Source organism: Bos javanicus, chromosome 17 (assembly GCF_032452875.1).
Source record: "Bos javanicus breed banteng chromosome 17, ARS-OSU_banteng_1.0, whole genome shotgun sequence".
NCBI classification, from domain to species: domain Eukaryota; kingdom Metazoa; phylum Chordata; class Mammalia; order Artiodactyla; family Bovidae; genus Bos; species Bos javanicus.
Genome location: NC_083884.1, coordinates 40,676,281 through 40,687,237, shown reverse-complemented (window position 1 = coordinate 40,687,237; position 10,957 = coordinate 40,676,281). Strand labels below are relative to the sequence as shown.

At 45.5% G+C, this 10,957-nt stretch overlaps 2 protein-coding genes across 11 annotated transcripts in view; one reads left to right on the top strand and one right to left on the bottom strand.

Moving 5' to 3' along the window:
- FNIP2 (folliculin interacting protein 2) overlaps positions 1 to 9,582 on the top strand; it is a 128,118-nt gene extending 118,536 nt beyond the window's left edge. For 9 of the 10 annotated variants that reach the window (XM_061384310.1, XM_061384306.1, XM_061384313.1 and 6 more), the window contains 3 exons: positions 49 to 249; positions 4,093 to 4,208; positions 5,886 to 9,582. In XM_061384310.1, coding sequence (XP_061240294.1) covers positions 49 to 249; positions 4,093 to 4,208; positions 5,886 to 5,964 — 396 coding nt within the window. In that variant the 3' untranslated portion in view covers positions 5,965 to 9,582. Of the gene's footprint in view, positions 250 to 4,092; positions 4,209 to 5,885 lie in introns of those variants that run through there. The other variant, XM_061384314.1, reaches the window with a different exon arrangement.
- The window catches only part of SPMIP2 (sperm microtubule inner protein 2), a 133,400-nt gene continuing 124,407 nt past the window's right edge, over positions 1,965 to 10,957 (bottom strand). Inside the window, exon 5 of the mRNA XM_061384317.1 lies at positions 1,965 to 2,133. Within this exon, the coding sequence (XP_061240301.1) occupies positions 2,086 to 2,133 (48 nt within the window). The 3' untranslated portion in view covers positions 1,965 to 2,085. The remainder of the gene's footprint in view (positions 2,134 to 10,957) is intronic.

The following is a 10,957-nucleotide window of genomic DNA, read 5'->3' as shown; positions in this document are numbered from 1 at the left end:
ACACCTGGAAGCATGGCGAGGAGTTGACCCCCTGTGTCTGCCCTGCAGCATCCCGTGCTGGACGAGCCCATCGCCGAGGCCGTATGCATCATTGCAGACACAGACAAGTGGAGCGTCCAGGTGGCCACGAGTCAGAGGAAGGCGGTGGATGGCATGAAACTCGGCCAGGAGGTCCTGGTGTCAAGTCAGGTGTCCAGCTTACTGCAGTCCATCCTGCAGCTCTACAGGCTTCACCTCCCTGCCGACTTTGTAAGTTTGTGTTCTCCAGTCATTAGAGAAATGAACTATAAAAACACTTCCCATGGTATTGTGGTTATAAAGTCACAAGTTCCTGTGTATTGATTTTAGTATAATTGGATGTTAGCATCAGTGGAAACAGAGCATGTGATACAAAACCAGCACATGGGCTGGATTCAGTAACAATAGTCCTTCTGGAAACAGAGACATCATCTCTTTGAACAAGTTACATGAAGAAGTAGGTATGATGTGAAGGCAGTGGTCAAGCACACAGGGAAATTTAAAATACCCTCCTTGGGGAAACTTATTGGCTTTTCCGTCATCAGTTTGGTGCCAAATCAGCCGACTTTCCGAAGGGACTGTCGTTCCATCTGCTCAGGGACAATCCTCCCAGAGTTGTTATGGATAAAGTAGGATATTGTATGTGTCAATACTTAAAATGTTGACTCACCGTAGCTGTAGAGGATGGTATCAGTTGTTCCTTTTTGAATGGGATTTTGCAATCACTTTGATAACATTATATTAAATACAGACAGCAGACAGACCCCCTGAACTCCTAGAAAATGATCAACAGTTCTCCCTGAGTCTCTGGAATAATATGCACAACAAATTCGTGTGTGTGTGTGTACGCACACATATGTAGAGAGATGAAGAGAAACCACACTTAAGGAGGGAGGGAGCCAGGTTTCCAGAGCAGGAAGGCGTGTACCAGGAGGGGAAGAACTCCAGGAGCTGGGAGGGTCGCACCTGAGATGAGCTCACCTGCATTCTCAGCTCCCCCTCCCTCCCCTGTCTGCACTCAGCCCCGCACCAAACAGCTAGCATCTCCCTGCCAGCCTCCATCTCCCTGCCAGCCTCCGGCCTCCACAAAAGATGCAGAGCTAGTAACAAGCAAGTAGGTGGCTGGATTACGGTCAGCTCCCTGATTGCTCAGGAAGGGTTATTCCCCTGAGTTCTTGTGACCAGACCTACAGATGCACCATACCCCTTGGAAAGCCAGGAATCCTGTGTCCTTGGAGGGGGGCTTTGAAACACTGAGGTGGCAGCGTGGCATCACAGGGACATCACGGGGATCACATCTGGGCTTTGCCTATTTGGTTCCTTGGGCACCTCAGCTTTTTCCTTTGTGAACTGGTACCTTTGCAGCAAGCACGTGAGAGCCTCGCTGAGGTGTGCTTTGTACCTGGCCAAGCCCAGGGTGAGATGAGGCTCCTTGCAGCCAGTGGACAGTAGTGGACAGTCAGTGGGCTTTCAGACCAGGCTCCTCTGCTTCCTAACCATGTACCTTGTCAAAGCTGGGGAACAGCAGAAACTGTCCTGTCTGTTATGGGAATTAAGTAAGCTAATTGACTTAGCTGGGGCTAAGTGAATTACTGGGGCTAATTCTCTGGGACTTCCCCGCTGGGTCAGCGGTAAAGAAACTGCCTGCAATGCAGGAGACCCAGGTTCAATACCTGTGTCAGGAAGATCCCGTGGAGGAGGGCATGGCAACCTACTCCAGTATTCTTGCCTGGAGAATCCCATGTACAGAGGAGCCTGGCGGGTTACAGTGCTTGGGGTTGCAAAGAGTTGGACATGACTGAAGCAGCTGAGCACAGTTCACCTAAAGCACTTGGAGTAACACTGGATGTTATACACACTCATAAGACAGCTTCTGTTGGTATAATTGTTAAGAATAACTACTTATGTGAAACAGTGCTCACGGCTGTGAAGAAGGACACCACCTATTCACTGAAACCTTTATTTGGGCTTTAAATGGCAGGACCCCTGTCCCAGTGGTGACCCAGGAGGCACCTGTGGCTTCTTACAGCATGACCCTTGTTCTGCACTTGCAGGCAGCTTTTCCTTCTAGTAGCAACGTGCATCATGTTGATGTAGAGGCCGAAACTTGCTTTTCTGTAAGAAAAGAGAGATGTATTTGATTATACAGTTTTTTTACTATTTTATATTTTATATTTACTTTTATATTTTATTCTGTAATCCATATCTCTCACTACAGTTGACATCTTAAGTTATCCCAGCAGTAAATTACCACAGTTCTTTTTTACTTAATTTAGACATGTTACATTTAACCACAAAATCAAGATCAAAGAAAATTTCATCTGCAGTTTAAAATTCTCCTTAAAATTCACTTGAATGAAATATACAATTAATTTTCTGTTGGTGCTTTGAATATGGAAAGAGAAAGTAGCTATTTAAAATTTCAGAAGTTAAAATTGAAGAAATCCATCTCAGAAAGGAAGGAGCAGATCCCCAAATAGTTCAATTTCATAATCAAGCTTTGTAAAAAAAAAAAAAATTCTAAATGCTTGGATTTCAAGTTTCATGGACATTTCACATGAACCAACATTCTCTTTATTTCCATACTGCAATACATAGTTTTCCTGGGGACTATGAAAATGCTGTAAATTCACTATTTTAAACCATAAAGGATTCAACATACTGTAGATGTTCCTTTTAATATTTTATAATGCTCTTATTAAAACTTTGTATTTACTCCATAGGGAACTGAAACTGAGCAGGAGAGCCTTCCCCCAGTGAACCCCACTTCCTTGGGGGAACATTTCCATGAGAGCTGGTGAACTCCTCCTTGCTCTCATTATTACTCTTACTCACATACCAGTTGTGTTTCATCCACACAACACAATGCACTTAAGGTTTTAAGCCGATGGAAAAGATTGCATCTCGAATGCATACTTTGTCTACATCGCTGATCAGCCCAGATGGTCAAGATCAACATTGTCAAGTGCATCTGTTAATCTTTTTACCTTGAAGACAGCAGGCGTAAATGGTCTAGAAGAGAATCACGTCAGATGGACCCTTGCCAGAGCCATCAGGTGACTTACTGAGGTGCCTGATGACTGCCTGCCAAACGCAGAAGCATTTGCCTCTGGTGCAAAGCACAGATGGTTGCTGTTCTCTAAAACACGAAGTTGGACACAGTTCCAAGGGTAGAGATGTCCTGAAAATAATTGCCTGTCTCTATTGTTATTAGAGACCTAGTTAAAGTACACTCTTGAGAGACAAGAAAAGTTCAGAATAACCTTGTTCCAGTCATTCTTCTGGGAATGAATTGTAACAAAATAATCTGAGGTATAGAAAACAACAACAGAGATGCTTTTTATAAAAAGGCATTGGTAAAGAATTTTTAATAACATGGGGAAGGGATTATTAGAAAGTTTTTTGAAAGCAGAGAATAATTGTACTTATAGAATGATTTCAACTATGTAAAACAAAAGCTTTTTTAAAAAGACTACAAGATATATATGAAGCTCCTAACAGTCATTGGAAAAAGTAAACTGACTTGTTTTACAAAAACCTGTTCTTTAATATTTTTTAATTTATATTAGAATATAGTTGATTTATAATGTAGTGTTAGTTTGAGGTGTGCAGCAAAGTCATTCAGTTATACATATACATGTGCTAAGTCATGCCCAACTCTTTGAGGCCCCATGGACTATACTCTGCCAGGCTCCTCTGTCCATGCAATTTTCCAGGCAAGTGGAAAACTGGAATACTGAAGTGGAGTGCCATTTCCCACTCCAGGAGATCTTCCTGACCCAGGGACCAAAGCCGAGTCTCTTGTGTCTCCTGCGATAGCAGGCAGACTCTTTGCCCATATAGGTTATTACAGAGTACTGGGTAGAGTTCTCTGTAGTATACGGTAAGTCCCTGTTGATGACAAAACTTATTCCTCCGAATGGTAGGGTTTGCACTGGCTTGCAGCCCCTTAAGTATATTTTACAGAGGTGAGATCACAGTTGTGTACTTGAAAGGATGGAGGGAATTCCAGCTCTTGAATCACTGGCAGAGATCTGAGTCCCCAGCTCACCGTGAGTGTGGTTGGCTTTGCAGTGCATCATGCACCTGGAGGACAGACTGCAGGAGATGTACCTGAAGAGCAAGATGCTGTCCGAGTATCTTCGTGGACACACGCGTGTGCACGTGAAAGAACTAAGCGTCGTGCTGGGGTGAGTGCTATGGAGAACCACCGTTGCCCCCGGGCTGTACCCACTGACCCGTCCAGCCCCTGCCGCTCCCCGGGGACACCAGAGTTTCACACCTAGAAACAGACTCTCCAACCTTTCAGCTGGAGGTCCAGGGTCAGCCTTCCCCCCGGAGTTATTTTATCCTTGAAAGTGGAGCACGTAATCCTCCAAATGCGCATGTCGAGGCATTTCACTAGGATGTGGGAGTCACGGGCTGTCGGACAGCGGCTGTGCGCTTCTTGCCGTTTCTGGGGGAGGTGAGGAAGGCAGCCCTCCTGGACTTGGGGCCCACCTGCGTGTCCCAGGTGGCCGGACTCTCCTCCCTTTTCCTGTGAGCCCATCAGAAGAGGAGGTGTGCATGTCATCCGTGTCCTGCATCATCTTCCAGAGACTGTTTGCCCTAATTTCTCTGGGGGGAAGAAATTCTGACTTGAGTTTTACTCTCTGCTCAATTTTTCCACAGAGAAGTAACAAAACGACATCATCTCAATAGGGCCTTGTCCCCTGTTTTCCTGTGATGACAATCCCCCCCAGTTTGGGGCAAGAAAATACCGTGTATAAAACATCAGTCCCAAAATTCTCTATTAGGCCTGCCAGTCAAAGTTGTATTATTTCAAGGCTCAGGCCTTTGCTTTCTTGCTGGACTTCTCATATCAGACCCAGGATATGACTTACTGTATTATCCCACTCTCAGCATTTCCTGCCATACTTTTCTTTTTTTTTATGTACTTCACTTTAAAAATATTCTCCCCTTCTGAGGCATTTACTTTTGCAGTTTTTGCTTAGATCTCTTCACCAGCCTCACAGTAGTCCTGCCTCATCTGGTTTCTGATGTGGTATGTGCAGCTCTTATTTCTAGGGCGCTTGCCTGGCCCCTGACTGATGGGTGCCCACCATCAGCACCCACCGCTGAAGGATCCACCCTGAAGGTGGATTTGCCTTCTCGCTTCAGGCCCCACAGTGCCTTATTGGGCCCCTTCCAGCCCTTCCTCACTGCCCTCCTGCTCTCAGGCCAGCAGCACTGCAGTGCTGGGAACTTGCTGTCACCCTGAATGTCACTGCAGAAGGCAGGGAAGATGCCACAAGCTCATACCAGCTGCCACCTTAAGTTCTATTTTTAGTTTTTAGATTTTGGAAACAAGGGACGTTAGAACATGTTTCAAGGACTGAGACCATCCTAGCTTTCCCAGGACACCCAGCGGCCCCCTGCCTGTGCTCCCCACCCTCACTGACTCTACCTCCATTCTTAGGAGGTGGCTTCGGTGTCTGAGTGTTGAGTGCGTGCTGGGTAGGGGTCTCGGTTGTGTGAGCCATTGAAGAAAGCCCAGGGGTTTTGAAAACACTGTCACCATCTTGGGTTTCCAGAGACTTACTTGAAGCTGGTGCAGACTCGGGGTATAGTCCTGGAGTGCTGACTGGAGGAGGTGTTGTGCAGAGGCCCTGCAGGGATACAGGCCCTGGTCCCATGCACATAGCTGCCACTGCACCATCAAAGGCTCCGGGACCCCAGCAGGGCGGGTCTCAGGAACAGGCTCACCATCTCCCTGCCTCTTTCACTCTGTTCTGGTTGCCCACCGGGCAGGTCTGGGATCTGGCAGTGGGACGCTCCTATAAATCCTGCCACCTTAATGTAACTACCTCCCCTCTCTCCACGTTCAGGATCGAGTCCAACGACCTGCCTCTGCTGACGGCCATTGCGAGCACTCACTCTCCTTACGTCGCCCAGATACTCTTGTAAGCTATTGCTCAGGACAGCTCCTCCTTGAAGAAAATCGGATTCTCAGCCCAAGGAGGAAGGAAGGCAGCTCCCTGCGACCACGAGGCGCCAGCAGGGTGGACGGACGCGGTCCTCCCCGCACTGTGCTGTGTCGGGGGCATCGCTTCCCGGGGTGCTGGCTGGAAGCCGTAGGTTTACTGATACCAGGTGTCTGTGTTGTCATGAGCAGTCAGGCCTCCATCACCCTCCGGTCAGTGTGGGCGCTGAGGGCACAGCGGTGACCAGGGACCTGAGAGCAGGCCTGAGCGACACAGGCATCATCGCTGCTAGAAACATCTGAGAGTGCAGGCGTGAGCTCCCCAAGCTGGAGGAAGCGATCCCACTGTCCTGAGAAGGCAGTCAGCACGGGGACTTGGACACCAGGGACGCGGTGTAGTGGGGCCCGCGGGTACCGCCTCCGCGCCAGTGGCTTTGGTGTCACCCTCTGGCAGAGAGCACGAGGGGACTGGCTGTGGGGAGCAGAGCTCCAGGGACCCACTGCTTCCAGCCTTCCCCCAGTTTCCCTTGTTTGAGATGCAGCCACGGGTAGGTTAGGGATGGACTGTTGGTGCAATAAACCCGAGAATCAATGTAGCATCCTCGTCCCATCCACATACAGTGCACAGCAGCGGAGGGCACAGTCCGACCCCACTCGCTTCATCCTGAGGCTTCAGAGCTCTCAGCAGCCTTGTCAAAGGGGCCGTTTACCAAAGTTACTTCTATAAGCTCGAGAGCATTTCTGTGGCTAAATCCCTCCAGCTGAAGCCACCTTCTTCCTGTAACAGTTAATACAGATGACTATTTATACTTTAAAAGGCACAGCTGTCCAGGTGGGAAGTGAAATTTGCAATAGTTCAGGATGACTTATGAATCAGTTTGACCATTTCTAAACAGTCCATCTAGGAGCTCAGTTTTCACTCTATCATCTCTGTGCCTTCCAAACCCTACATCCTTTTCAAAACACCTTCCCAGAAATTGACTGCCCTGTAGTATAAAACCTGCCGCAAGGCAGCATTGCTTATGTATGAGCGTAGTTTGCTTTTTAAAAACGCTGAGTTTTCTGTTGATACGAATTTTAGTTTACTGATTGTAAAGCAGGTGATGTCCTGACATCCAGGGTAAAGGAAAAGACTAGTAAATTGGTGGTGTAAAAAGCAGGGGTAACCCTGTTAACAGCACACCTGTTATGACCCGCAGACCTTGAGGACTTTCATTATAACCAGGCTCTGATCTCCTTCTCCTTTAAAAATTGATCCCAATCCTTTCCGTGTAGCTTTTGCACCTAAGAATATGAAGCGACTTCCCTTTCAGGAGTTAGAATACTCTGTCTTCAGATTTGCTATGTGATAAAATCCTAATCCCAAACCCCAAGTTACATACGTCTCTGTCTTTATTCTTTGACAAATGTGAGTTGTTTGTTGGAAAGAGCAGAACAGCCGGACCAATGGAAAAAAACAGGTGTGTTCTTTCTTAGGACTGGTTCTTAGGGATAGGTCACAGCCTCGGCCTTCCCCTCTCTTTTTAATAAATCACGTGTTGTTGTTGTTGTTGTTTTTCTCTTGGCTGCTCTACTCGGCTTGTAGGATCTTAGTTTCCCAACTAGAGATTGAATCTGGGCCCTTGGCAGTGAAAGCTCAGAGTCCCAACCACTGGACCATCGGGGAAGTACCCCTCCTCTCTCTTTTTTTAAGGATGTGAAGCGCAGAGGATCTCGAGACTAAAAATCTTTAATTTGTATTTTATGTCTTTCTCTCATAAAAGTGATGTCCATTTTATCTGTTTTCTGTTTTCCTTTTGCCTGACGTCTGAGATGAGACGGGTATATTTAGAGTCCCTGGTTCCATGACACCATGGTGGTTGTCGCGGACCTGGCCCATGGCCGCCCTCTCCCCATCTGAGTCCCTTATGTGTGATGTACGTGCTGAGCGAGGTCACAGCGTCCCCACTGCACCAGCTTTGAGCATCCCCCAGTCTCTGACCCCCTTCTCACCGGCCTGTTCTGGACACTTTCCCTCCCCTGCCACCCTCCAGGGTTTACAGACAATAACTAGATGCAAAATCAGTGCAGGTAGCGGCCTGTGGAGCATTAGACGCAGCCCAGGGAAGCTGAGCTTTAAATGGTCAATTCTAAGCTTCATGCAGAAAAGATGTGGCCCAGCCCCTGGCAGCCGAGAAAACTAGCTTGGCCTCTGCATTCCCCCCTCCCCTAGAAGGAGGTGATGAGGGAGACCCCTCAGGACATCAGGCAGCCCGCCCCTCACGGCTGCCGCCTGCACCACAGACCAGGAATGTTGCTGCTCTTCTGTAAACCCTCCTCCTCTCAAGAACATCCACCTGTTCTCTCATAAACTCAACCTCTTCCCAAAAGTGGAAAAAGAATCTCATGGAACTGGGTGGAGACATGCCAGACACCACCCCGGGGCCGGGTTCTGTCTCAGCCACAGAGGTAAGGAAGGGACCCGCCCTCGCCCAGGCCCACCTCAAGAAGAAAGCAAAATTTTTAAAAACAATGTACAAATAGAGAAAACTACCTCAGTTGACAGGATTCCACCTTTAGGGTTTCTTCAACTTTGACGTCTTACCTGTTGAGTGTAGCTCTTGTAGCATCTTGCTTGTCCAGGCGAATGGGAGGCAGACGGAGCGGGTGTGCGCCAGCGTTGCCGTGCGGGCCTTCCTCCAGCATGTCGAGGCTTAATTTTTCGTAGATTGATGAGTGATATGAATGTAAAGATACTTGTGTACGTTTAAACATGACAATGAAAACTTAAAATGTAGCTTCCATACTTGTGCATAATTCCAAAGTATTTTATTTTTATCAGTGTTAAATAGCTTTTTGTACAGGCTGCAATCCATTTTTCTGAAGTGTGCTGTTTTTTAATGAAAGTAACGATAAACTTTTCACATCCCATGAAACTGCCGTTTACACATTGCAACTTTTTAAACTTATCATATTTTTCAAAGTTAACTTTTTTCGAGGGAGGAAAATCCCCACCTGCTAAATGATACTAAACTCTTGTTTTGGCTCTTCTAATTAGGTCCTGAGATTTTATAAAATTCAGTCTGTAGCTTTTTAGGTTCCTCACTGGAGTTGGTTGTACATAAAAATAAAGAATATAAAGTGACCCTATAGTTCTTTTAAATATCTGGATTTTTCCACTTACATGTGCTTTTGAAAGTATTTTGTTCATGCATACTTTCACCAATAAATTGAAAAAGTCTTGAGCTTCTTGGTAAATGTGAACCATTTGTTTCCTATTGTGCTTTGGGGGCAGGAACCTTTTAATATAATATTTGCCTAAATCAAGCAGCCCCCTCTGAATGTTAATTTTTAAAAGTCCATATTTGGTGAACCATAAATCTTGGAAGCAAGACTGCAATATGCTTAAATTTAAGTGGTGTTTTAAAAGGAGAAAATTCCAGGGTTGATTTGTTATCATTGAAGTTCCATTACAACAAATTGATAGGACTTTGTTTTTGATCAGTTAAATAGATATCAGTATCAATGTATGGAAGTCTTTTTTCTTAAAACTTGTTCACATATTACTTTGATCCATTTTTCTGTGGCATCTGGTGCAATAAACCTTTTGAATTTATCTTGAACATTTTCTTGGTACTGCCTGTGATTTGTCTGTTATTCAGACTTAGACATCTCATTTCCAGTAATTCATGCTGAAACAAGCCCACTCTAAATGTTAGTGACTCTCAGCAGGGGTGTTTGGTGAGCATGTGATGGGAGAGGGCCCCGGGCACAGAGTGGGAGGGAGCAGAGCAAATCTCCCAGGGATAGAGAAAATCTCGTCACGTGCTGGACACAACAGAATAAGGAGCTATCCCACCTCCTGTGTGACTTAAATATCCTGCTGCCATTCATATGGGTGAAAACCTGTTTATAATGATTGAAGCTGAGAATTTAATTCTGCTTTACATAAATGCACAACATACTTCTCTCGTGATTTAATATATACCTAATTTTCCAGGAATGCCACTGTTGTATAAACTGAGGCAAGATTTTACTTTGTAAAGTTTAGGATGTTAATAAGAACTGACATATATTTGGAAAACCATATTACCAGTAGCTGTGTTAATCATAGAGTTTGTCATCAACACAATCTTCTGATCGTCTCTGCTTAGAGCTGCTGCCTTCACGGAGATTCCATTCGGAAGCAAGTGTCTGCTTTGTTGATTATATTTTCTAAACCACTAGTGCCCCAATATTTATGTATTAAAATATATATTAATATAAGTTGTAAAATAGTGCCACTAGGACATTATAGTGGTTTGTCATAAATTACAGGTGTAAGTTATTCTGTTGATGAAAATTATGCATTTTATTTTAGGAAAATAAAGGGCATTACAAAATATTTACTATGAAATCTATCACTGATGCATACAGCCTCAAGAGCATGCTGTTAAGTGTAACTTTTGTAGCAATATAAGACCACATTGAATCATGTCATTTTAAGACTACAGTTCAGTCCTCAGTCATGTCTGATTCTTTGCGACCCCATAGACCGACTGCAGCACACCAGGCTTCCCTGTCCATCACCAATTCTCAGAATTTACTCAAACTCATGTCCATCGAGATGGTGATGCCAACCAACCATCTCATCCTCTGTTGTCCCCTTCTCATATCTTCAATCTTTCTCAGCATCAGGGTCTTTTCAAATGAGTCAGTTCTTTGCATCAGGTGACCAAAGTATTGGAGCTTCAGCTTCAGCATCAGTCTTCCAATGAATATTCAGGACTGATTTCCTTTAGGATTAACTGGTTTGATCTTGCAGTCCAAGGGACTCTCAAGAGTCTTCTCCAACACCATAGTTCAAAAGCATCAATTCTTTGGTGCTCAGCTTTTAATATCATGGCTGCAGTCACCATCTGCAGTGATTTTGGAGCCCAAAAACAATAAAGTCTGTCACAGTTTCCATTGTTCCCCCATCTATTTGCCATGAAGTGATGGGACGAGATGTCACAATCT